At 51.9% G+C, this 26,844-nt stretch overlaps 2 protein-coding genes and 1 pseudogene across 3 annotated transcripts in view; all 3 read right to left on the bottom strand.

Annotated features, from left to right (window-relative positions):
* Positions 1 to 26,844, bottom strand: part of AGPAT3 (1-acylglycerol-3-phosphate O-acyltransferase 3) — an 89,461-nt gene that overhangs the window by 32,334 nt on the left and 30,283 nt on the right. The window lies entirely within an intron of this gene.
* Positions 14,406 to 16,665, bottom strand: LOC138436347 (heterogeneous nuclear ribonucleoprotein D-like pseudogene; annotated as a pseudogene).
* On the bottom strand, positions 14,406 to 17,576 carry LOC138436356 (large ribosomal subunit protein eL42). The gene has a single exon (XM_069581970.1). It carries the CDS (start codon positions 14,769 to 14,771, stop codon positions 14,451 to 14,453), a length of 321 nt encoding a protein of 106 aa, XP_069438071.1. The 5' UTR covers positions 14,772 to 17,576; the 3' UTR covers positions 14,406 to 14,450.

The raw sequence follows: 26,844 nt of genomic DNA, 5'->3' as shown, positions 1-26,844 counted from the left end.
AGCCAAGGTGCCACCCTGGGACGTTAGGACCCCGGAGGGCAAGCCGTACACTGCTCCTCTCTTTCCTACCAGTAGCCTGACTGGAAAGTGGTTAAGAGAGGTGTGGGTGGGGGTGAACACGCTACCTTCAAGGCCATAGCGCGCTCCCCACCCCCAAGGCGGCTCCATCCCACTGCATCGCTGGGGTTGGGGTTTCAAGGACAGCAGCCTCACTGGGATGATCCGGTGACAAGTGGCTGTCAAGGGGAGGGCTGAGGGCACTGGATGCTGGGGAGACCTCTCCTGTGTGTGCATGTTGGGGGGGGCAGGTACTGAGAACCAATGCCCGTCCCCTCCTTGCTGTATCCCTACAACGACCTTCTCACCCTAAAGTCGCTTTTCCAGTAAGATGTGAAATGCTTGCGGAGTCTGATGAGATTTTATGGGGGGGGGGTCCCACCTCTGCTGGCTTTGTCTTCCTCGTTTTCCTCAAATCCACCTAGGTTTACACCACACCCCTTTGGTCTCCAGTTTACCCCTAAGGATGCCTCTCTGTAGCCTGCAAGATCGACAGCAGTGTCCAAGGATGGGTTCACGACACTGGTGCCCATGACAGGCGCATCCTTGGTGGGAAGGAGACTCCAAGACCTTGGATGAGATGCCACTAGAGCCTTGCTGGGCGCTCCAGAAAGGGCAGGGCTGTGTCTGAGGAACAGGCCTTGCTTTCTGTTCTTTTGGGGGAACCAAGCTCTTTCTGGGATCCCTTTAAGATCATCCTGCTTAGGGAGGGCAGGTCAGGGGCTGAGGGAGGCACTGCCTCCAGGGCAGACCTTGTTCCACAACGTCCTCCCCTGAACATCGGGGCAAACCAGAGGCAGCAGCCTGACTGCCCCGTCCCCATTGTGCACCCAGAACTCAGTGGAAATGGCACAGGAACTGACAACCAATCCAGCAGGTGAAGGCACCAGCCACATCTCCTACTGACAGCCCCATTATGTGAGCAACATCTGCTTCCAAAGACGCATGATGTAACAACACCTGCTTATATTTAAAAGGCATGCTAGACAAGCATTTCCTGGGTTGACTGTTAATACAGCCGTGGAAAGAGTGCTCAGGGAGTCTGGTGGGCAGTACAGATCTGTCCAGCAGTGACAGAGTTAACAATGACGCCTGAACAAGAGGGCACGTGATGACCTCTCTAGCTCTTTCTAGCGCTGGACTTTTCTCCTTTTTCAATAGATGCTTACGAAGCACCTGCTGTGGACAGTCGCTGTTTTGGTATCCTAAGAGACGGTGTCACAGACCCCCGATGTTCAGGACACTATGCTCTACTTGACATAAAGACCAAGTAGCACAATAGAAAAATGAACTGAGTGGAAGAAAAGAAAATTAAACTCATGAAATGGCAAAGATTCACTAAGGATTAATTTAATCTATTAAGTGATCTCTATTACAGTGGCAATGATTTCACAACATTTAAAATATCAAATTGCTTACGAATTTTTAGCCTCTTCTGGTCCGCATAGAAATTCCAAGTCCTCTACATGTAGCACTGCCGATGGAAAGTCCTGATGGGGTTGGAACGCTCCCCACCTCTCATGAATGGCCCCACACTCTGTCCTGTTCCCTTTGGGGAAAGGACCAGGAATGATTATCCTCTCTGAGTTGCTCTTTCTTCTTCCCTGCATGACTCTCCCACTCCTAGTCTATGGATTTTTCTAAATTGTAACATATAGACCAAGGATGGGTCTACTGACTAAACCAAGAAATAATAATGCATTCGTACTACAGATGCTTTATTTTCATATTAAATGTGCTGAAAAGGTCACCTCACTGCCAGTAGCATTCTCTTCCTGAGTGCTTTCAGGCTGAAACCTTTATTTAGGCCAATAGCCGTGGAACACAGCAGGTGTTTCCTCCAGGATTTGAAGCTTAAGCACAATCCAAAATGTGGTCACTTTACAAATTTCACAGAATTTGAACCCTGGGACCAAGAACAGCAAAATTTAATTCCATTATTCTCCTTCTACTGTCCCCTGGACCATTTACTACCCCCAACCCCTGCGCACACACAGAAAAGGCAGAAAAAAGTCCTACTATTTGCAAGAACTTGTTAACTCAAGCTATTTTTAACCTCCTTATTGCTTTCCTTAATCTCTGTCTACACTTTTGTAAACACCCCCTTTACTAATCCTGGCTTCACACATTTGTTTTCTAGTGGGATGCTGACTCATACAAAGAATGAAGACAAAGATTATGGTAATCTCATGATAGGCAAGATTTCAGAAAACTTAACTTCTACTCATCCTTTGTGAAAAGACTACTTGAAGATGTAGTCTGGCAAAACAAGAAGGAATCTAATGAAGATTGCTTTTTTTAAGAAAAAGAAAAAATAGACCAGTTATGCAATGAAAAGAAATGTCAGGATAACACCTTTATAGATGGCCTGGAAAGAAATTGGTCAAAATTAACATAGGAAATCTTTCAAGAAGAAAATAGAATTTATTCAACAAAGAATATAATTAAGGAGCTGGAAGTTTTGGGTATTGAAGAAGGAATGTTTCTTTTCTCAAAAAAAAAAAAGCAATTAAGATTTTTAAGTAATAAAAAATGCTGTGCAAGGCAACTGTTATCCAAATGTAAATCAAATTAACAGGGGGCACGATTTCCCACAATCACTTCATGAGGTACCTAAAACTTCCTCCTCCAAGCAGCAAAGACTTAATGGCTTAGATTTCTAGTTTCTCCTTTGTGGCACTTGCAGGAACAAAAAACTTTTTAAAATTTTACTGTGAATTCTATTTCTGGACCTTTAATATTTATAATCAACCCATAAAAGAAACATGGATAATTTAATTGCAATTATTCAATAGAATATGAACATCCTAAACCCAAATTTTGTACATAATGGAGGTCAAGAGATTTCTAAGTTGATCCAACAAAAAGTGGTAAGTTGAGTACAAAGTGGTAAGTTGCGTATATTAAAGTTTTAAGGGAACAGTAAAATAACTAAAAAATAACAGTATAGCTAACAAAACTCAGTGACAGCAATGGACGGAAGACAGGAGGCGTGTAAGCTGACTAAATCCCTCATCACTCGTAGCGAGGACTGGACAGGTCCCGCTGTTGAGAGTGGGGCGTGATCTGTCTTACATACTGAGAAGCAGAAGTCTCGAACAGCACCTGGGACACGGTGGGTACTCAGTGGAAATCTGCCGGAGCGCTGAATGACATTTAAGTGAAGAAACAGGCACACGCAGACTGTGGAGTAAGCCCCAGGACTCAGTCTCGGGGCTCCTCTTCTGAGCAGCAGAGCTGCCAGGAGGCAGCTGGAGAACCACCCGTCCTTTCAGTCATTTCTGCTGCTTGATTTCTTTTAAACCAGTGTACATTGCTATTCTTATCATCATAAAAAAGTAAAGAAATCTCAGTGCCTAAATTAACACTGACTATTGGGGTTGAAAAGAGTTGGATACGACTGAATGACTGAACAATAATGAAATGATAACATCTTTAAAGATGAAAAACAGATCCTCTTGGCACTTTGTCAGGCAAAAAGGACCTGAAGAAAGTTTCAATCCCATCAGTGTCTCAGTGTCCACCCTCAGCACCCAGGACCCCACACACCTGCTGAGGTTTCTCCACCAAAAAGGAGGAGCCTGTGCTGGTGGCCAGTGTTCTGGGCCAGGGGCTCCTGACACTGGACTCTTGCCCCATGTCTCCCCTGTCTGTGGCCTTGGCACATGACGTGGTCATTCTGAATGTCAGTTTCTGGTCTGAAGATGAGAATAAGGCAACCTTTAGCCCAGTAGCATATGGTGTCTCTGAGGGTTGAGAAGGGTCCCTCTCATGCTTACAAATAGCTGAGATCCGAAAGATCCTCTGTAAGCCAAGTTTTAAAGGGTATTCAGGTTCCCAGGTGAGCAAACAAAGGTGCTATTTTCCCTACAAACGGCAGGTATTTGAATCATTTTGAGCATTTGTAAAACCGCATACTTCAACTGCTAATCCGAAGAAATGGCTTGTACAACAGGGTCTCACTGTCACATTACTTTGGGAAAGTCTGTGTGCCCCACTCCTTCTGGAAGGTAACTGATATGCACTCTGAGAAGCTGGGCAGGGAAGAAATGGTCTGGCCAGTTACTTCTCCTTGTGCCTTCAATCTTTCTCTGCATCAGGGTCTTTTCACTCTACATTAGTGGGGTTTTAATTATTATTTACACATTTCATTTCAAAGAGTATGGTTGGAATCTGATTATTTGACTTGGTTATAAATCACCAACATGAAAAACAACTTCTGTTATAAGCTCAAACAAGGTTTTTGGTGCTAGCGTTTTTCCTCTCTGAAACACCCCAAAACCCCAGAGCGATAACCACACTTCAACTAAGATGGCAAGGAGGGAAACTTACCACCAAGCCAGGTTTAGGAGGCTTCCAACTACACTTGTCCAGACGGGACCAGTGGGATTGTGGGACTGAGCACAGAAAGTGAGATTTCCGCCAGGGCAACCACTGTGAGTCTGAATATGCTATACACGAGATGCTAAAATGTCTTTCTCCTCTTAGGGTGTTTCGCAGTGGCAGGAATTTTTTCTTTAACAATGAGGAAAATTCCTGAGCTGATGGATCAAACAGTTTTCGCAGTAAGGTCAAGGAACTCACGAAATATTTTCAATATGAGAGAAGGGCAACACAGCCTTCCTATTTTCCTCTGAAGACGAGGTTGCCCCCACCTCTGCCTCCACCAGAACCTCCCTGTTCCCGCGGTGTCCCCTGCGTGACCCACTCCTGGGCAGTGGGACACAGTCTAAATGGGTTCACCTGGCTGACCCAGCATTTTCTTATACACTGTAGTGGGGTCCTGGGATCTTCCCCCTGGGTCTGAAGCAAGGCTTCCTGAGAAAAGCAGGCTCCATCCTGGCCACAGAGCCCAGACGTGGCGACTGTCCCCCACCTCACTCCCCTGTCAGAGGTCCCATGTAGGGCTTCCCATGACAGTGCTGTGCTGCCAGACCATACTCCCCTCATAAAGGGGCCCCCTCGCGGGGTGGGGGCCCCTTCTGCCCAAGACCCTGCTGGCCCCATCCAGCGCCCTTGTCAGTGATAGGCTCACACCCAGCTCGAGTCAGAGCCCACTACGACCAGAGTCCCAGCCCATGGAGAGGATGAGACGAGGCGAGGCCTCCGTCCTGGGCGCTGGAATGCAGCAGGGCCGCTGTGACTGCACCACCTGGGTCCGGCCAGGGGCAGGGCCTCCCTCTGGACTCCTTGTGCTGTTCCCAGGAGAGGCCCGAGATGAGCACGGAGGCCACCACCCTGTCCTTGGAGATCACACCCATCCACAAAGATGCAGCGCCCTCTCGCCGAGAGGGACCCCCTCCCCAACACCCTCTGACACAGAGCTGAGCTGTGTCTGTCTGAACAGTGAGCTGTGGGCCCCAGTCGCCCTTCTGCAGGGGGCCTGAGCCAGTGCCCGCCTGGAGCAGGACGCAGGGTCACTGGGGAGAACAGCCAAAGAAAAGGCGCGCTCCCGCCCAGTACTGACCAGGGAGGGCAGTTCCGCAGACCCTGAGAAGGAAAACCTTGACATCGTTCCCAGTTCTGAGCCTCAGGGACTCGCTGGGGGCTGTCAGACTCTCTGGTCAGATCACTGCTGCTTCAGTAATGTTCCTGGAACAGTGTCTCTGCCTGTTTATGGATCAAGCGACGTTTTGGTGGCCAGGAGAAGCGTCAGAGGAGGGAAGGTCGGAGGACAAACCAGACTAGAAGGCAGCCTGCTCCTCCCCTGCCCGTGCAGCCCCTGACCAGGGCGGCCACCAACCCCCATCCCCAGCCCAGTCCCATGCCCAGCAGGCCTGCAGCCTCGGAGCCCGCACTGGCTGCCCCGGCCCTACCTGGACTCACCATTGACCACCACGGGGTGGCAGACACCCCCACCGCCACCCCTGGGGCACGAGGACGGCCCACGCAGAGGCTCCCTGGGCAGCGGTACTGCACGCCTATGCTGTGGTTCTTCACCCTCAAGTGTCCCGGAGTCTGTGATAAAGTAGGTGGCCGCTGCTCCTACGGGGGCCACTCCAGACCAGCGACTGCTGCCACTCACCCTCAAAGAGGCCAGAAACCCATTTAATAAGGGACACAAGTCTAATGAGGAATTAGGGTTAATTCCTCCCCACACTAATGTGTTTATCTTTTGGTTCCCTGTAATCCTCACCTGTAAACAGCACCAGCCCTGTCTGTAGAGGCTCTGAGTGCAAACACTTCCAAGCATGAATTCACCTTAAGTTTGGGAGGGGAGGGCTGGGGTCACGCCTACTTGGCCACAGGCCAGGCCCCTTCTCCTCCTCAGAAACAGAAGCAGCACTAATCGGATCTACAGGAAAGAGACCGTCCAGACCAGGAAACTCAATTTAAAACCTGACTAAGGGTGTCCTGAGGAAACCAACCCGGGATGGAACCTTCAGAGGGGCAACATCTCTTCATGGGGTGTTACCCCATTCTCAGACCTAGCACGTAAAGTTAGCTCCGGATCTAGGGTCTGGCCTTCCGCATAGCCGCCCTGACAGCTCCCACCATCAGGCGAGTGCTGTCCTGTGTGGGTCGCTCCCCAACAGAGGTGCCATTACCATCAGCCCTGTGCACTATGAGGTTGTCGCCTGGAGGGACGGGACATCAGTGCGTCCTGTCTCTACAGACGGAAACAGGGCTTGCAGCTCCCAGGCCCCCAGCCTTGTGAGGGGCCAGACTGGAAGGGGGCACCCAGAACCTCCCTGTGTTCACCACAAGAACTGGTGGGCATGCCCGTTGCAGCTGTGCCCAGGGTGTAGGTGATCCACCATAAATCAGCTCAACATTTATGCCTGCAACAAGTGGCATCCCTTTGATGGAAACCATGGTTTTCCCACTGAATTTACAGACCACGTGTGCATAGCTCCCACCTCAGGGAGACACCCTGCCGACTTGCTTCCCTTTGTTTGCCGCGAGGGACCACTTGTCAGCCTGGAGAACAGAGCGTGCAGAGCCACAACAAAAGCAGAAGTAAGTGTGGCCCCCCGTCCCCCGCCCTGACAGCCCAGCCCGGGCATCAGCCACGCTCACCAGTAGAAGTAGTAGGCCAGAGCCACGGCCAGCAGGGCGGTGCAGACGCCCCAGAACAGGCAGGCCGAGTAGCTGGCCAGCATCTTCGGATCCTTCTTGAGAGTTGGTGAGAGAAGCCTGGCAGCCGGAGTGGGTCAGCCTCCGACCCGAGGTTAACTGGAGGGATCACGGCCAGGACCGCTCTGCTGGGCTCTGTCGGGCTGTGGCCACCGGGACCATTTGCCCAGCAAAGACCCAGCCTCTGGGTCCCGCCGTCCACAACAGCCTGCAGGTCTCAGCGGCCAACTCAGAGACAAACTGGAGCTGCATGGAAAACTCGGGCCTCTCCTTGGCCACCGCAGGGGTTTGTGGGCGCCCATTAATCCAGTAAGCCGCTTGCAACCTGGAGCCACGGTAAGCAGGTGGTGTCACGGGGCTCGGCCAGGAGACAGGTCAGCGGTCCCCATCTAGCCCCCAACCTGGACTGTGGATGGAGGGCACATGCAGGAATCCCAATGGCACAACAGCCCCAACCCTACTCAGCCTGGGGCAGGTAGTGCGGTGAGCTAGCTGGTCAGGCTTGGCCCTCGGGCTGATGTCCTCTGTGTGGGGCCGAGTCCTGAACTCCAGGCAGGGCCCAGAGACCACACACACTGCCCAGTGTCAAGCCCAGGTGCTGGGTAAAGTGGCTGAGTAAAGCAATAGACTGTAATCTAAGAACAGAGGTTTGATTCCTCTTTTTACCAGGCATGGCTGCTCCAGAGCCGCTGTGGGCACAGGTCCCTGTAAAGAACCATGAGGGAAGATGCCCCTCTTATCCTTGGGAGGGGTGCAGAATGAACCTGACCCATGAACAAGCAAATGCGGGGGCCTGTCTTCTGATGCTGACACCTCCCCAGCCTGAGATGTCTGAACCTGCTGCAAGCGGCCAAGGTGAGATGGGGTGACCCAAGGACAGAGGTGGCCCTGCGACACAGGGCCTGCATAGACAGAGGCGCATGAGACACGGAAGAGAGGTTTCCAGAGGGCTCTTCACGCTGTGTTGGGATGGAAGGACAGTCATCGCTTTCCACATCTTTGCGGCACTCGGCATAAAAGACCATCTTCTGAACCAGCCGTTGTCCCAGCCGCTCTGGCTGCCTGTCTGGCCCCTTCGCAGCCCTGTGTCCTGCTTAGTAAATACACAGCTGGAGAAGCCTGATCGGTCCGAGCGCCACCGTGAGGCTTCGGGGTGTGGACGGCCCCATGGTGAACCAAGGTGGCTGTCCTAGGCCTCTGGACGGGCTACTGTACGGCTCCTTCTAGCTGCATGGTTCTGCCAGACCAGCCCTGGGCTCCTGGCCCAAGGAGCTTCAGGGGAGAAGGCGGTCATCACTCGTCCGCTGAGCACATGGGCGGGGCTGCAAGCTTTGCTTAGCACCATCCCCACTGGCTAAGGCTTTCCAGCCCTTAATCCCCACCAAGGCAGAGGAACTGCTGACCTGGGAGGCTGGCTCCTCGGGAGACACTTGGAGCCTCAGGAGAGGACACAGCCTCTGCCCACCTGATGAGGAATGACCCAGCCCCGCCCCCAGAGCTGTGCACTGACCTATGGCCACAGAGCAAGCCCCCAGCATCTGGCAGGGCCCTCCGTGCATCTGCTTGTGTGATTGTGACCCATCACTGAGCTGAGGTCTCCCTCAGACCTCCAGGAAGGGCGCAGACAGCCCTGCCTTGACCCTTGACCAGCAGCACCTGGATCTGACCTTTGCTCTAAAGCCTGTTCTCATTTAAAAAGCTATTTGTCAGGACCTTCTGAGCCTCAATTGGTTCTGCCCTGCTCCAGAAAGGCTCCCCAGGCCTCTCCACGTGCAGCCAGAACTAACCATGCGTCTGAAGCACAAATCAGGCCGTGGCCCCCAAATCACCACTGCCAGCATCCCAAGGGTCACCTTCGACTCCAGGCCTTGGAGATACTCCCAAGTCCTGTGCTGTCCCCAGCCTCCTGCCGCAGTCACAGGGCTGGAGCCAAGCTCGGAGGGTGGGTGGGCAGCTGAGGCGGGGGGTGGTGTCCCTGAACACCCGGGGTCTGGCAGCATCCCCCGAGGATGGCTGCAGGGCCCACAAGGACGGCCGCAGGGCCCACGAGGCAGGAGGTGAAACAGAGCCCTCACGAGAGTTGGGCCCCTTCCCCGGCATCCACAAGCCCATGGGCTTCCACCCTGGAAACCAGGAGCCAAGAGACACGTGGTGGTGGGGAGTCATGCTAAGTGCTGGGCCCTATACAGGTATTACTTACTGAAGGACCAGCATGCTGCTGCCGACTCCACAGAACACTGTCCCAGGGCTCCATGTTACTGGCAGAGCCAGGACTGGAAATCAGTTTGGCTAACACAGCCTCTGAGCCAGTCGCTGTCCCCAGCTGCTGGCTGTACTCCAGATGCCCAGAGAGGAGTTGAGCTTGTCCTGTCCAGCAGTCCCCAGGGGCCGGATGTCCTGGAGCTGGTCCACACAGCCCTGCGCCTCAGACACTTATGAAATCTCAGCCCACCACCCTCTACCCTGGTTCCCCAAAGACACTGTCAACCCTGGTGCCCTGCACTCAGGGCAGTGGGCGACAACAGGCGTTGGTCTCGGAGGAGAGGCGCTCCGGGGTTCTCTGCCCCGCCTCCAGTTCTCAGCTATCCAGACACCTGTGCCCCAGGAGGGCCTCTTGCTCACCGAGTGGCTGCATGTATTGGGTTAACGGGTTGAGGAGAGGCTGCCGGCCCGCTGGGGAGGCCTGGCTGTTTATAAACAGCAGCCTGTTTATCCAGTGAGCTCAGCACCAGAGCTAGGGGAGCACCCTCAACAAGGGACGCGTTGCCAGAAGTGCTCACCCACGACTCCCCAGCCCCGAAGGCCTCTCTGGGCTCCCCTCCTCACAGGGTGCCCTAACCTGCACCTCATTCCCCACCCAGGGCAACCTCCCCGCTCGCTGACCGCTTAGACACGGAGCTCCTGGTGCTTTCCTGCAGCACGAAACTGGAAAGGGCGTGAGTTTCTGGGGCCTTCTCCACGGGTCCTGGAGGAAGCAGGGAGGGGTGGCGTCTGCAGCCCCAGCATCCCCAGAGAGGATGCTCTCACCAGCTCCAGTCTGCGTGCCCGGAGGGCCCAGGGCCACGTTCTGCTGGGAACCAGCCTCAGACACACAGGGTGGCACCAGTGGCAGGCCACCTCCCACCCGCACACCCGAAGATTTTGTGTTTCACTCTTCAACCTGATCCGCCCTCCCGCAGCTTTAAATACGTGAATAAATACGTAAATAACAAAAATAACCCCCACAGATGAAAAGCTCCCAGGTAAACAAGCCGGCGGTGGCGGAGGCCCCAGGAAGGAGGCCAGCGCTCTCGGGGACCAGCTGACACAACGTCCTTCCAAACCACACAGGGACCTTGGAGAACACAAATTACTATGTAAACCAAACATGAGCAAACAGCCTGAGGCACAAGCCCAGGAAAACCCATGGCCAAGTCTCCAGGGCCTCGGAGGAGCCTGGGACGCCTACCGCCTGCCTCCCGGGACCTCCACCAGCGCCGTCCGCACAGTGGCGGTGACCCAGCGGTGTCTGTACAGGCTGATCGGGTGAACACGGGCAGAGGGGCAAGCGCAGTAGGTAGCCCGGGATAACATGGGATCCACCTGCAAAGCCTTCCAAAGACTTGGGACCAGGCTCTCTGGCAGCCCCTGGCCACCTCGGGCATTCAGACAATGATAACACACTTATTTTTTGGGGGGACTATTGGTCAGGCCTTCAAGAAGCACTTAAGAGTCCAGTGCTTGGAGGCACCTGTAAAACTACCTGCTGGTCCTTGAAGCAAGATGACAGCACAGGATAAAAGGAAACTGGCATGTGGACAACTTCAGTTCATTAGGAGAACTTTAAGCAGCCCAGTATTCTGCATGGAGTTGAAACACATGTGCACACCCCTCTTAGTGAATCTCTTGGTTTCCAGGAACTAGTACCACCCACTGGACACTCACCCAGAAAGAGAGCTCCTAGGATGAAGGCAATTTTTAAACAAAATATAGTTTCAATCATGAAATCTGTTTGAACAATTATCATGATTTTTAAAAACTCATATGAATCAGCTTGCTTTGTTCCTAACCATTTCAACTAAAACCCGCTGTTAACATTTCTAACCTTCAGCTAAGTGACTGCCACATGTACACCGCAGCCATTCCCAGGCGGGCATGTACACGCCCCTCACTTTGGTCTTCGTGATCTCCTGATGCAAGAAAACAGACATGGGAGGCTGTGAAAGCCACAAGGCCATGAGCATCAAGGCTCTTCCTGTGATACTTACGGATGTCGGAGCACAGGAAGAAGCCGGGTGTCTACACCAAGGACCTGCCCAGGTGACCGAATAGTTTGCATCCATTCAGGGCAGCAGCTGGGCAGGGCTTGCTCACCCCTGGGTGTGCTGAGCGAGAGCAGAGCAAGCACGCGATAGCACCGCACAGACGCACTGCTCCTCGAGGCAGGATGTCCGCCCCGGGGCAGGGCAGGGTCCCATAGGAAGAGGAGGAGGGTGCCAGGCTGGACCTGGACCTCCCACCTCCCCAGGCAGCACCAGGGGCTGGAAACCCAGTGGGGAGGGAACCAGGAAGTGGGTTCTCACCAGACACCGAAACTGCCGGCACTGTGATCTTGAACTTCCAGCCTCTAGAACTGTGAGATATGAAGGCCTGCTTGTGTCCACCCCCAGGCTCGGGGAGTCTGTGGCAGCAGCCTGGGTGGCCTGAGCATGGTAGCAAGAGACTCTCGGGTCAGTACAACCTGTCCTCTTCTTCAAAAGCAGCGGAGGCTGCAGACAGCACCATCTGGGTTCAAGCCTAGTCTTGTCACCCCTGCACTGTGTGCCCCTGAGAAGTGCACGTGCCTCCCTGGGCCTCCGTGTCTTCATCTATACAGTGGGGACGGCAGTTCCTAAGTCACCAGGTTTCGAGGGTGAAAAGTGCAAAGCACTTCGACTGGGGAGGTGGCGGGGGTGGGGTGGGGGTGGGGAGCCCCGAGCCCAGTACTGCTGACGTCAGCATCACTGCGTTCAGTCTGGTAAAGTCAGCTGCAGGGTATTTCATTGTACAGATGCGGTAACCACGTCACCCTTCTCCTCCTGAGGACACTTGGGTCACCTCCGACATCTCTCCTTTACCAGCGATGCTACATTGAGCCTCCTTATGCGGATCCTGGAGCCCTTGCTGAATATTTTGGTTAGATAGAGTCCCCAGAAAAAAGGCTGGTCAAAGCGTAAACAGAGTTTATATTTTAAAAGGTACTGCCATCTTAGTCCTCAAAAAAGCTGCAGCAGTTCCTCCTCAGCCCAGTTGCGGACAGTGCTTTAATCACTTGACACGTGCCTTCCAAGGGGGTGTTTAATGGGACAAGAGAAATTGCCTTCGAACACACTTCTGTGCACTCACAACCTGGTCTCTGTGAGATGTGGGCCCTCGGTGAGACTGGGTGTCCCCGTGGGCTGCGGTCCCACTGGCCACAGAGCCCGGCCCGCACTCGCTCAGTTGCCAGTGTGCCCAGGACGTCCGTGCACTCCTGTGACTCCTCAGCTCTCTCCCCGGCCCTGGCGGATGGAGAGCCTGAGGCACCCCGCTGCTGGGGCACCTGCCTGTCTCTGGCCCGAATCTGCTCCTGTTTAAGTCCCGCAGGCTGTCCCAGGCTCAGTTTACTGCCCTTGTCCCAGAGCCCTGCAGTTGACGGTGTGATGGCAAGCTGGCCTGCATACCCCCCTGCCGGCCTGACTCTCACCAGCCAACCAAGTGTGGCAACAGTGGAGCCTCATCCTTCACTGGGGGCGTGTGAACACAGCCAGACCTGCCTGGCTCCTCCTGGGAAAGGACAGGCTTCCACAGTTCCAAGGGCGTGACCCCACCTCCTGCACCACACCATGTGTTAGCCTCCAGGCTGTGGATGAACCGTCCCCGCCACCACCTAGGGGCATAGCAGGTAGAGGGACACTGATGAGCAGGCTCGTCCCTGCCTGCTTCCTGGGATGCCAGGCTACTAGGGGCCTTCTCTTAGGGACCTTCCTGCCCATTTGTGATCAAAAGACGTCTTCACCAATGGGCACACACATAAAGCTAACTACCCCCTCCCCAGTTTCTGGGGCTCATATAGGAGCCCTCTGGTTCCCACCTAGACGCCCCTAACTGTGGGGCCACCCTGGTGTCTGCTGATCTAATGGTCAGGCTCTGGGGCCCTGTGCAGTTGAACCTGCATTTTTTGTTTGTTTGTTTAAAAAAAAGCTTTTATTCATTTTTGATCAGGGAAAGGACAACAATCTCAATGTCAACTTGTCACCTAATCATATACTTGAACTTATAAGATTTACTGCCTAAAGACACTGCACCTACTGACTTGACAACATAACTTAAAATGAAAATCTCCTTTCTGTCCCCTAAGGTTGCATGTTGAAAGAATAAACAATCCCTTGCAATAGCCAACACTGGCACTTGGCTTAGGTTTAAGATCAAATAGCAAAACAGGAGCAAAACAAGGCCAAAAGCATTATAACTTGATAGCCCATCAAGTACAAACATCACTGGAATAAAGAAAGTTGCAGGCACCAAAGAAAACAAGAGGCAGGTTCATTAGCATAAAAAAATTTACACTTGGTTGAAGTTGAGGCGAACTATTCCACAAGTAAACATGCATGCCAATCCTAATGGCGAACATGAAACCAAAGCAACAAGACCGAAAACATTAAACTCAGTTAACTACACTGAATGTAAAATTCAAAACCTGAACTTATCTAGGATATCTGCCCAAATCTAGAGAGAAAAGGTTTTCTTTTTAATGCACCAGGAAGATCTGTTGTAATGACATGACTTGGTCACACTTAGGACTTGCATTTACATAAGAATCAAGGGCTATCCTTCTCCATTATTCCTTCGTGTCTGAATGTGAATATGCTCAACTAGTCAGCTCATGCACTAACCGCATGAAAAAAATGACTGAAACCTACTAACCATGCCTTCTAAGAACTCACACCATCTAACAGTTAACACCCAGTACAGCTTCCTAACAATGCCCCAAGAGAAAACATTTTGTTCAGTTTGGTGCTTGCTGTGACATAAAACCAATGGAAGAGAATACAATTAATTTACTCAGCTAGTACTTCAAATCTTTTAATCTAACTTTTGTTCAAACTTTTAATAACTTCATACCTATTTGCCCAAATTGTTGTGTAAAATCTAACTATATCTGATATTCTTAACCTGTAGCTCCTATAACACAGTTTTAGCCCCCCCCACCCCCGCACCCCTGTAATGGGTATATCTGGACATTTTTTTTTTTTTAAGCATAAATAAGAGGATTTTATTGATGGCATTTTTATTGTCTTCATAATAAAATACGAAGCTCAAAACTGGATCACTTGGCCCTTTCTCTTCTTATCACCTCCCAGCTCAAAATGCTTGCATCTCTTAATAGCCAGCATTCTCTTTGATCTACAGTTGGGCTCAACACATTCAAGCCTCAGTACAATCTTCTTTGTAGTTTTAGCCTTTTTCCGGAAAATCGGCTTAGTCTGCCCACCATAGCCACTCTGTTTCCTGTCATAGCGCCGCTTTCCCTGGGCATACAGAGAATCCTTGCCCTTCTTGTACTGTGTTACTTTGTGGGGCTGATGCTTCCCACACTTCTTACAGAAAGTCCGGCGGGTTTTTGGAACATTCACCATGTTTGCGAGAGCGATACCAGCACAGAAAGCTATCTGGACATTTTAATCAAGAAAACAAAGTTATGATATTATGATCAGTCAAAGCTCTTTCTAGCAGATCACTGAATAAAACAAACCATTAAAAAATGCCTTTCTGGAGACAAGAATACAGCAAAATATTTTCTTCATAAAAGGAGCTACCAGCATGCTTTGTCCCATTAAAAATTTACTTTTCAAAATATAACCAAAGACTCATGATCTACTAGAAAGCTCCCACTCATCACAACAGTATAACTATGCCACAGAAACTTTCATGACAATGTCTCCAGATAGGCAGAGAGGAAACATTAAAGGTTATGATGGAAGCCTCGGTTAGAGGAAAACGAAGGCTTAAGAGCACAGAATCCATCTAATAAGCAAAGGGGACAGAGCAGACACTGTAGCTGGCTATTCACAAAGGACCAGCTCTCTCTTCCTATGGAGCAAGACTCCCTACAAAATAAACTGTGCGTTAATTATTGCTGATTTAAAATCACACTTTTACAGAGCTATTTAGTACCTGATGCAGAAAAACAGTCACATAAGGAAGCATTTATTTGAGGTTTAACATGTAATCATACAAATATAGTCTGTATAAACACAGATCCACACAGTCATAACACAGATAGCAAAAGACAAAGTAAAAACAAAGAAAACTAACTGGCGGCTATATACAGTTGGACACAAATTGTGTCTTGCACACTAGAAAGTCTGTTACAAAATAATCATCTTAGATGAGCAGAAGACCAATCTCCAATGTCCTCCCGCAAGATGGCTACTTGAACAATCTCTTCCTGTTTCCTGCAGTGTCCCCTTTAATACGGCTGGTAATTGTTTTGGTGATTGCCACCCCCTCGGGATGCCTTGCCATAAGTAGTCTGCGTATCCCTGTCCATGTCCATAGTTCCCATAGTTATACCCAGTATAACCATAGCCGCCATAGCCACTATAGTTTTGATCACCACCATAGGCACTATTGTAATTTCCATATCCTTGATCATAATAGTTATTAAATCCTTAGTTCCAGTTCTGGCCCTGACCTCGGCCTCGCCCCCTAGTACCACCTCGCCCACCAGCCGCAGCACCTCTTCCTCCCTTTTGTTGTTGCTGTTGCTGTCTATATACCTCTTTGGGTTGTGCAACTTTGATTTCACACTTCCCAGAACCAATCTGATGATATCTGCTTTCTAACAATGTCTTTACTGGCTCCTCGTCTGTATGTGTAATAAAGCAAAATCCTCTTCTTTCATTTGTTTTTGTATCCATAGGAAGTTCAGTATTTTCAATCTCTCCAAAGGCTCCAAAATTTTCTTTAATTTGTTCCTCCGAAGTATCTGGGCTCAACCCACCCACGAATACCTTTTGGGGAGGTTCCTTCCCGTTTAAAGCTTTGGCCCTTTTAGGGTCTATCAATTTGCCACCCAGTTTGTGTTCTTTCAGTTCCAAAACCTTATCAACACTAGCAGCGTCATTGAAAAGCACAAATCCAACTTCTTGTGATCTTCCAGTAACAGGATCTGTTTTAACCGTGCAGTCCACAACTTCCCCAAATCGAGACAAATATTCAGTTAGATCTTTCTTGCTTGTATCCCAGCTCAAGCCTCCAATAAACATTTTACCGTCATCCTGCTGGTTCTTGCTCGCGTTGATCCTGGATCCCTCTGCGAATTCCTCTATGTTGCTGCACTCCTTCATGTCTTCCATAGCGGCGGAGTGGTCGGCGGAGTGGTCGGCGGAAGGTGCTGCCGCGCAGACCGAGTTGCGGCAGCAGCGGCGGCAGCGGAGCGTTGTATGGAGCTGGATTTAAAATGGCGGCGGAAGAGCTGAACTTGCATTTTTTGACCACTGGGAGAACATGCCAGGCCCTCCGGCCGCTCCCATCCCCTTGTCCTCTGAGCACAAGTGGTCTGGTGTCAGCCTCTCCTTCCCGCCCTGACCTGCAGACTGCCCGAGTGTCCTGGGGTGGCCCTGCCCTACAGTGGGGGGCTGCAGTCGCCCATTGTTGGTGGGCAAGCCTGGGGCTTAGAATCGGGAAGTCCAGCTTTGTAGGACACCTAAGTCACGTTCAACAGATCAGTGACACGGCTGTCACTTTGACCTCCCCTGGTTCCACACCAGGTGGGGAAATGGACTGCCACTCGTAAGCCACTAATGAACAACACTTCTCGCTTCACAGTGCCTTGTCTCGTCGTGATGGGAGCTACAGTCTCGTCCTGCCCTGGGCACCCAGACACAGTGCATGTTTTCTAGACTTTGCAAGCTGGCTCACAGAACCAGCTCCATCAGGAGAAAGCTCTGACTCCAAAAGCACACTTCATGTGCTCAGTGTTGGATTTCTCAAGTGACCCTGACCTTGACGCGGACTCATGCTGTTTGTGCGTCTGGGAGTATTGGCCTCCAGGGGCACCTCCACAGCCCAAGCCTTGGCCCTCCCCACGGCTGGCACCTAGAGAGGCTGGGTACCTGGAAGAGCTCACCACTCCTTGAAACAATCAGATCAGGAAGTCATGGGCACTGAGGCCAGGGGGAGTTCACAGTGGTGGACAAGATGCCCCAGCCAACACTCACCTCTGCCTGGTCCATCCCACCAATTTCAGCTCCAGGGAAACTCAGCCACCAGCAAGACCACCCAGAATGCTTGTCTCAACTTTCTCTTCTTTTATAGCACAAAACCCACCACACCTAAGTACTTACTGGTCCAGGTTTATCCTCTCCACACCATAGCCCCTGGGCAGGGACCCACCCTCTGGCATCTGCCTGCTTCACACCTCTGATTCTGCCATGAACACACCCTCACCCTTCAGAACCCTTCCTCCAGCCCTTGCATATTAACCTGACATAATCCCCAAGATATGGCTGTAGAGAAAGCAAAAGGCAGAAGTGACAGCCAATCACCGCCCCCCCAACTCCAACCCCGCCCTCCCCTGCAGACTCAGAGTCCGTCCCAGGCAAATCGGGGAGGCGGCACCCCAGCAGGCTGGCACAGGGTGATACCATGAGCCTGGGGGGATCTTAAACTGCTTTTTAAAAGGGAAAGGTAAAATTCACTTTAGCGATGTATTCTATTTAACGCAGGGCAGTCAGAATGTCAGCATTTGAGCAGGCAATCATATTAAGGCAGCAGCAATGAGACATCTGTGCCCTTATCCAAGTCTGCAAAGTCTGTGTGCTTTTACCTCCCAGGGATACTTAGTTTTCAAGGTCTGAGGCATCGCACGTTGGACCATCAGCTCTGCTGTTCGGTTACGTGTGTAATGTTTGCCGCAGATGAAAGCTTCTGATCACTCTGACTGGCAGACGCTACAGACCCAGGAACCACTCAGCCGTGACAGCCTGATGGAAGCAGGGTCAAGTGTGGTGCGCTGGAGGCGGGCACAGGATGGGTGAACACAAGACCTCTGGGTCCCTGGTCCTTGCCTGTCTTTTGAAGCTCAGGGTGAGGACAGACAAACCACAGAAAACTTTGGCACGTTAAAGAGGAGCAAGTTCTCCTTGGAGGCCAGCAGAGGCAGGGAAGGGTCCCTGGACAGACCACTGACCCAGCCCCCTCTCCTGCAGCTGGAGCTCAGGGAGAGGCGAGCCCACAGAGGGTGCAGACTCGCAGTCCTGAGGAGCATGGCCCTGACCTCCCGTCCCCTCTCCCTAGGAGGTCTTGGGGCCTCTTCCAGAGGGAAGGAGGGAGGCCCTGTGGGGAGCGGCTCCCAGCCACCCTTACCTAGGCTCTGGGTGCCAGCCTGCAGGACAAGTCCCAAAGGCCCTGAAGTCCCACGAGGTGGCTTTTATCCTGCCCTCAGCCCCGCCCCGTTGGCGAGGAAGGAGCTCCTAGGAAGATGGGAAAAAAGATCCTGCCTCCTGCCTGTGGCCAGAGATGGGGGCTTCTCACCCATGACTCAGACTCTGTGTGAGCCAGGACGGCAGAAGCAGCCAGGACAGCGGCCTGGGGCAGCTGCCACGGGGCCCAGGGGAGAGTGCGCTGCTGCCCATGGCCGCTGGCCTGGCCCCAAGTGCGGAGAGGAGCCAGAGACTGTGGCTGCCTCCTTCTTTTTCTTATTTTCAGAGACTGGAAGCTGGGACTTGACCAGCCCCCACACTGAAAGGAGAAGTGCAAGTCCACAGTGAAAAGCCACCCACGTGGAGAGCAGTGAGGAGGGAGGACAGAGTCCAAATTCAGGCCAAGGGTCAAGGACACACACAGTTCCTGGAAAATGACTACTCTGCCAAGTGGCAGAAGGAGCTGCTTCTGTACCAACTGGACAGACATCCTGTCCACGGGCACAGACCCAGACAGGAAGGAGAGGGGACCAGTGGGAACCCTGTGTCTGGCCAGGAAGAGGGAGGTGGAGGCCACTGAGGGGAACTTGGGGAGAGCCCTTTAAAAGGAAACGGCCCAGGTATGCACTCTTCCTTCCTACCTGGAATGAAGATGAAATGGCAAGGGGGGAGCAGCCTCCTTGAGACCACTGGGAAGACAGAAGCTGTGGACTGAGGAGTCAGAGTCCTGAGTCCCTGTGGCTCCATGGAGCTACCACCCCTGCCGTGGACTGTCTTACTGTTAACAGGAGAAACACTGACCTGTGCCGATTTCTTAGAGCACCTATGCAGAGGCTGAACCTACTCTCAGGAGATGTGGAAGTCTGGGGCAAAGGTGATTAAAAGGCAGATCTTGAAACTGTTACAAATTAACCTGAGTGGTTTAGGACTCGCCAGTGGTTCATAAATGTGGCTCCGGCTCTGCACTCCCATTGCAATCCTGTCTACACTGGAACAGGGAGCTGTGGAGGCCGTGCCCAGCATGCACCGGGTTCTCAACCCTACCCTTCCGAGCACACACACCCATGTTCTCTTGGCCTCACTTGTCCTTTCGCAGCATAAATGCCCAATGACAGCCAGTCCTCTTGGGGACAGTTGCATCATGGGTCCTGATGTCCCCACAGTGTAGGGAGGAGAGCAGAGGCTTGTGGTTGGAACAGACGAGCTCACCCACCAGGGCCCAGCTGGGTGCACAGCACCCTGGTCCCAATCATGCCAACCAGGCCTGGGATCCATCCACAGCTGGAGGCTGGTCACCCAAGAAACTGCCTCTGCATCCCCTCACTGGAGCCCCAGGGCCACCCTTCACCCTGCCCCACTCCCAAGGACAGGAGCCCCCAGCTAGTCTCTGGGCGACACTTTACAGGTTCTACCAGTTGCATAGATTTTTGATTCTAAAAAGTCAAATGCAAGAAAACAATGTCTCAGATACCCTTGAACCCACATTGCCAGGTAGCAGTGTGGGGTCTGAGACAGACCCCAAATCCAAAAGGGCAGCTCCAGGGAGACAAACTGTCAGCCTCGGACAGGCTACCACATACACAGACACGTGCACATGCAGACACGCGTGCACATGCAGACACGCACACTCAGCCTCCGGCTCCTCATCTGCAGGAGGATGGCTGGCGCGGGTGCCCCCGAGGCCCCGACCCCAGAGCCTGTGGCCACCCCCCCCCACCAGGGTCACAGATGGTGTCTGAAGACAGGGTTTAGAGAAGAGGCTCCTGCCAGGCCAAACCCAATCCTGGTGAAACACGACCGCCCTGGGCCACCCTCCCGGCACCGGACATGTTCCCACACATTCCAGATCGGAGCACAAGGCAGGATCAGCCCTGTGCCCTCCCCACATCTCCCGCAGCTCGCACCTGGGGGTGGGGGCTGGCGCACTGCACGCCTGCCTCCCGCCCTCCCTCCTCCCCCCCACACACATGTGCACCACACACACGCCCACAGATACATCCCACACGTCTGTACCATGTGCATCCCACACCCACACGCACATGTGCACCCCACGCACCCCACACACGTGTGTACCACACACGTGCACATGCACATGGGTGAACCACACCCACCCACACGTGCCCCCCACACACGTGTGTGCCACACATGCACTCACCCCCCTGCAAGCCAAGCTGCTCTCCGCCCAGTGCTGCCACCCAGCCCACCCTCTCCCGACCTTCACTCGAGTCCCCCGCCAGCCTGAGTCAGCTGGGGCCTCCCTGTCCGGCAAAGGCCATGACCATGCTGGGCATCTGCTGTGGGCCCCACTGAACCAAGAACAAATCCCCCACCCCCTGGCTGCTGGGCCTGCCGTCCACACACACCCCTGCTCCCCACTGGCTGCACTGCGTCCACCCAGCTGTCCCTCCATCTGTCTGACCCTCCTTCAGCCCACTCCTGCTGCCCCCCTGGGAGGGGCTGTCTGTTCTCCCGCATCATCCACCCCACCTGCCACCCTGCCACACCCCCAGTCAGGCTCCTGTCAGCAACTGTCACCTGGCATTTTGGTGTTCATCTGTTTATTACTGTCGCCTCAGCCTCCATCCCACCACTGCCCACCGGAATGCAGCCCGGAAGCCAGGAAGGGCCCCTAGGAACTGGCAAAGGACAGAGGGTCCCAATGTGGGTCTTTAGCACGTTTCATGGTTCTGTGTCACCTCCCCCAGGAGCCTCTGACTGCCCAGGAGCCCCTGAGCCCCCAGGAGCCTCTGCCCTCACCAAACAGAGGTCTGCAGGCACCTCGCCCACCCCTGACCCAAGCAGCACATGGGACGTGGCTGGCCCTTCCCTGCAGTTAGTGAGTGTTGAATAAGATCTCAGCTGAACCTGTTTCCAGGCTCAGTGCTTCACCCTCCCCACTGGGCGCCTGACCTCTGGCTGGGACGGCCCGTCCGAGGGGGCCTGGGCAGGTCCACGGTCATGGTGGCCAGGTCCTCTCCAAGCCAACAAGCCCCAGTGGACACCGAGGTCCCATAGCCACAGAGCAGCAGACCCTCCCAGCAGCCACGGGAGCCCGGACCAGGGCCTGTTCCGCAACCACTGAGGGGGAGGTTCTGTATGAGCAACCTGACTTCTAAGACAGACAACACGTGTCTCTGGCTACAGCATTTTTCCAGAGCGAATGACACAAAGTACCTGCAGCAGAGAGAAAACATGCGGACGGTCCTCCCTGGCCCCCAGCCCGCCGGCCCCAGCCCCCAGTGCTCCCTCCTTCCGCAGGCTTCAGCTCCTCACACCCAGGTCCTGGCGGGAGGATTCTGGTTTCACCCCAAACAAAGAAGCCTACTTTCTCACAATGACCCACCAAGTGTTCGTTAAACCTTCACGAGAGTGGCATCAGGACACAGAGGTATCCTCACACCTGCACCTCCTGCTGACCTCCCAAGATGTCCCCCCCACCCCGCCCCGTGCTCCTGGGACGTTCCCCACCACATCCACCCAGCACTGTGGCTGTGGGACGTGCCCACCTCCTCCGACACCCACTGGCCCATCCTGAGACTCCAGAGGTCGGAAAATGATCCCTGGAGACTCACTCAGAGAACCAAGCACCTGGGGCCGGTTACTGATAAACAGAAGCACAACCAACCACTGAAAACAAGCTGTCAAGGTGCCAAATAATGGAGCTCCTGCAAGGTCCTTCACTGCCCCGATAAAGCCAAGTTCCTGGTGTCCCCAGCATCCCTGAGCCCCTCCCTCACAGAGGAAGACACACACACATAAGCCAGTGCAGGAGCTGCCCCAGGAAGGGCCCTTTGCTCGGGGGTGTGGGAGGCAGGAGTGTGGTGGCTGTGGTTGGTGACCAGCATGGACTTAAGCACCCGCTGGGCTAAGAACTACTGCGATAAGAACTGTCAGCATCTATGGCAGAGAAGGAAGGAGATAAAAAGGCCAGCTGACGGTCCTGGAAGGCCAGAGGCGGGGAGTGAGGAGCAAGTGGGGAGCGCCACAGCTGGGGCCCATGCGCCCTGCTGCCCACTCCAGTGTCACCCTCGGGGCTCCCTGTCCCTCATTTGCAGATGGTGCCCAGAGCCTGTCTGGTCACAGCAGGGACTCTGAGAGAGCACAAGGGCAAACACCTGCACGGTACTGCACGTGCCCAGAGAGCAGGGCGTGAAAACACCGTGTGCCCAAACCCTGGTCCTCAGGTTTTCACATTATTTGAGACGTGAATACACTCTGCCTCCGTCTGAGGCATCCCAGGGTCAGAAGGGTGGGCACCACAGGGAGGAGTGAGTGAACACGTTCAACACGCTAAATTCAAGAGCAGGCGGGAAAGCAAAGGAGAAGGATGGTAACGAGATGATTACGAGCAGAAGTCCAAGCTCGTCAGTGATCGCGACAAGCATACACAGCACTCTACAGGTCCAGTCGCATGCTAGACCACAGGAGACAAGCAAAGCTAAGACACAGTACCACAGAAAGACAGAAACTACAGGCAAAGGAAAGACACACAAACACCCACGGGAAGAACGCTGGCCTGAGAGACTAAGATCGGGACACAGACTTGGAGCCGAGAGGTCCTGGAGCCCTGAAGAGGGTTGGCACGTGGGGACAAGTGGCTCTGTGCCCACACCTGTGCCTGTGACAGGACTGCAGGACATGCCTGGGCCACCAGAAGGCCCAGTGAGGAGCTCTGATGTGCTGCAGGGGACAGAGGGGTCCAAGCACAGGAGGCTGACCCGACAAGACACGCTGTGCGCTCAGCAAGCTGGCAGGGCAGGGGAGGGTGTGGAGGAGGCGTGGTGGCAGCAGGTGACCCCATCACCCCACTCCACGAGCAGCAGCAGGTACACCGAGGGGGGCCCGGGTGTGCAGGGCCGTCCGGAGCAGGTGCCAGGGAAGGGAATGGCGCGGGGAGGGAGGCCACAGGGCCTCTTACTGTTGCTCTTAGGAGAAAAACAACAGACGTTATCTGAAAGAGGGGGACTCAGGATCTGACGTAAATCTGCTCGTACCAGGGAACCACTAAGGCCAAGCACACTTTCCTGACTGTTGACTGTCGGGTCAGCACCACCAAACACAGAACAAGACACCAGAAAGGCCAAGAGCAGACCCCACAAAGAGAACAGCGGAGTGTGCCTGCGTATGGGTACCATTCTATCCGTACTCACCCCCCAAATACACAGAATACTGACAGCATTAATCCAAAGACACGGATCAGGTCAGTACAAACGGATGAAGAACACGTACACAATGGGAAGCCGTTTCATACGGGATTGTGAGGAGCACTGAGTCTTACATATTACCATTTGTAAAGCAGGTGGCCAGTGGGAACCTGCTGTATGCAGCAGGGAACCCAAATCTGGGGTGCTCTGTGACAATTTAGAGGAGTGGGATGGGGAGGGGGACTCAAGAGGGAGGAGACATACATATACCTATGGCTGACTCATGTTGATGTATGGCAGAAACTAACACAATATTGAAATTATTCTCCAATTAAAAATAAAATAAAAATTTTCAAACATTCAGCTCTGCTAGGTATAAGAGAATAGCTCAACCAAAACAGTTCAGCAAGACTGAAAACAATGAACAAATATACACGAGGAATGCTCAAAAAATAGGGTCCAAAATTTTTATATTGGAGAAGAAAATGTCAGGCAAGTGAAATTAAATGACACAAAGCAGGACTATTTATAATGCTAGAAACTAAAATTCTCAAGGAAGATGTAAGTTTAGAGCCACACACCAAGCAATGCAGCTTCACGTTTCAGGAAGCAGAAATCACGGGGATACCACAGAAACAAATCAAGGCATCTCCTAGTAATAGGAGATGTCAGTACTTTGCTCTGAATCCAGGAAAGAACAGTGGTCCAGCACTAAGAGAGACCTCAGATGATGCCGCCTGTTGAAGTGCAGCTGGAGGACAAGCAGCCAGGCCTGTGCTTGATGAGACAGGACGCACTTTCTCTCAGCTGCTCACAGAAGCGCTCACAAACAGTGCCCGTGAATTAAGCAATGAAGAAATTTTCAACAAATCCGAAACAGGAAGTAAGATGCAAACAATATTGCCTAGAAATGAGTAACAAAATCAGGAATCAGAAAAGGCCTGCTTCCTTGCCGCAAAATGTCAGTGTTCTCCCCTGACAAGTTACTCTCCAGGGAAAAAAAAAGTAGAGACCCAAACTGCAAAATTCCTAGAAAACACAATGAAAACGAAACCAGTGCTTACAGGAAAATTTATCACACTAAATACTTTAATTCTTTAGAAATGAGAACAGGAAAATAAGAGAGTTAAGCCTCCAATTCAGAAAGTTGGAAGAAAATTTAAAAGTAACTGAAGGAATTAATAAAAGTAAAAGCAAAAATGAGTTAGGAAGAAAGTATTCTAATTAACGACTAAAGCTTAAAAGCTGGTTTTGGAAAAAAAATCAATAAAACAGGTAAGTTCCCTATAGCAAGAAAAATAAACTAAGGAAAGGCAGAATACACAAAGAATACACAAAGTATGAGAGAATAATCGTCAAAAGAAAATAAAGTTGTTTTAAAAATCATGGAAATAATTGTACATCTCTATGCAAATAAACTTGAAAACTTGGGTGAAATAGAGAATTTTCTAAGAGAAAAAAATTTTTTTAATAAAAACAGTGACCACAGGAAAGATAGAAAGTCTGAGCAGACCTAATTTTATAGAATTAAAAATTAATGAATGATACCAAACCCAGATGACTCACAAGAGAATTCTATCAACCCTGTAAGATCAGATTGTCTTAACATAATTTAACCTTCTCCAAACATAAGAAAGGAAGGAAATTTCCAAGTGCCTTTTTATGAAGGAAGTGTGACCCTGAATTTACTATGTGAGAGTGAACACAGAAAGAAAAGAATTTGTCTAAGCCAACGGTTCTCAGGAGTGATCTGGGAAGCCCAGGGGACCCTAAGACCCTGTCGTGGGATCAGACTCATCTGTTTTCCAAGCACATTCTTGGTAAAGTGGAGTTTTCATCACTAGCTCCACCACACTGTGCAGTAAAGCCAACTGAATGCAGAGGCAGATAGTTCAGTCCAGTTGCTCAGTCCTGTCTGGCTCTTTGCGACTCCATGGAGAGCAGCACACCAGGCCTCCCTGTCCTTCACCATCTGCAGATACTTCAGGGGTCTCCTATTGCATCATATGCTTGAGAGATTTACTACATTGTAGTAATATAAATTTACAAATAGCTGAGGAGAGAAGAGAAGCAAAAGGCAAAGGAGAAAGCAAAAGGTATACCCAACTGAACGCAGAGTTACAGAGAACAGCAAGGAGAGATAAAAAGGCCTTCTTCAATGAACAATGCCTAAAAGAAGAAAACAATAGAATGGGAAAGACTAGAGATCTCTTCAAGAATACTGGAGGAAACAAGGGAACATTTCATGCAAGGATGGGCCTGATAAAGGATGGGAACAGTAAGGACCTAATAGGAGCAGAAGAGGTTAAGAGAGGTGGCAAAAAATACACAGAGGAACTATACAAAAAGGTCTTAATGACTCAAATAACCACGATGGTGTGATCATTCACCTAGAGCCAGACATCCCAAAGTGCGAAGTCAAGTGGGCCTTAGGGAGCAACACTACGAACAAAGCTAGTGGAGGTGATGGAATTCCGGCTGAGCTATTTCAAATCCTAAAAGATGATGCTGTAAAAGTGTTGCACTCAATATGCCAGCAAATTTGGAAAACTCAGCAGTGGCTACAGGACTGGAAAAGGTCAGTTTTCATTCCAATCTTGAAGAAGGGCAATGCCAAATGTTCAAATTACCATATAATTGTGCTCATTTCACATGCTAGCAAACTAATACTCAAAATTCTCCATGCCAGGCTTCAACAGTATGAGAAACAAGAACTTCCAGATGTTCAAGCTGGATTTAGAAAAGGCAGAGAAAAGAGAGATCAAATTGCCAACATCTGCTGGTTAATCGAAAAAGCAAGAGAATTCCAGAAAAACATCTACTTCTGCTTCACTGATTGTGCTAAAGCCTCTGGCTGTGTGGATCATAACAAACAGTAGAAAAATTTTAAAGGAAAGGGGCTTCCCTGGTGGCTCAGACTGTAAAGAGTCTGCCTGCAATGCGGGCGACTTGGGTTCGATCCCTGGGTCTGGAAGAGCCCCTGGAGAAGGAAATGGCATCCTGCTCCAGTACTTTTGCCTGGAAATTTTCACAGGAGAAGACTGGCAGGCTACAGTCCATGGGGTCACGAAGAGTCATACGCAACTGAGCGACTTCCCTTTGCCTGCCTCCTGAGAAACCTGTATGCAGGCCAAGAAGCA

This window comes from Ovis canadensis, chromosome 1 (assembly GCF_042477335.2).
Source record: "Ovis canadensis isolate MfBH-ARS-UI-01 breed Bighorn chromosome 1, ARS-UI_OviCan_v2, whole genome shotgun sequence".
Lineage (NCBI taxonomy): Eukaryota > Metazoa > Chordata > Mammalia > Artiodactyla > Bovidae > Ovis > Ovis canadensis.
The sequence above is the reverse complement of the archived record's forward strand: the minus strand, read 5'-3'. Positions and strand labels throughout refer to the sequence as shown.

Coding starts and splice junctions, on each gene's coding strand:
- LOC138436356 (XM_069581970.1), bottom strand. CDS start 14,771: ATGGTGAATGTTCCAAAAACCCGCCGGACTTTCTGTAAGAAGTGTGGG.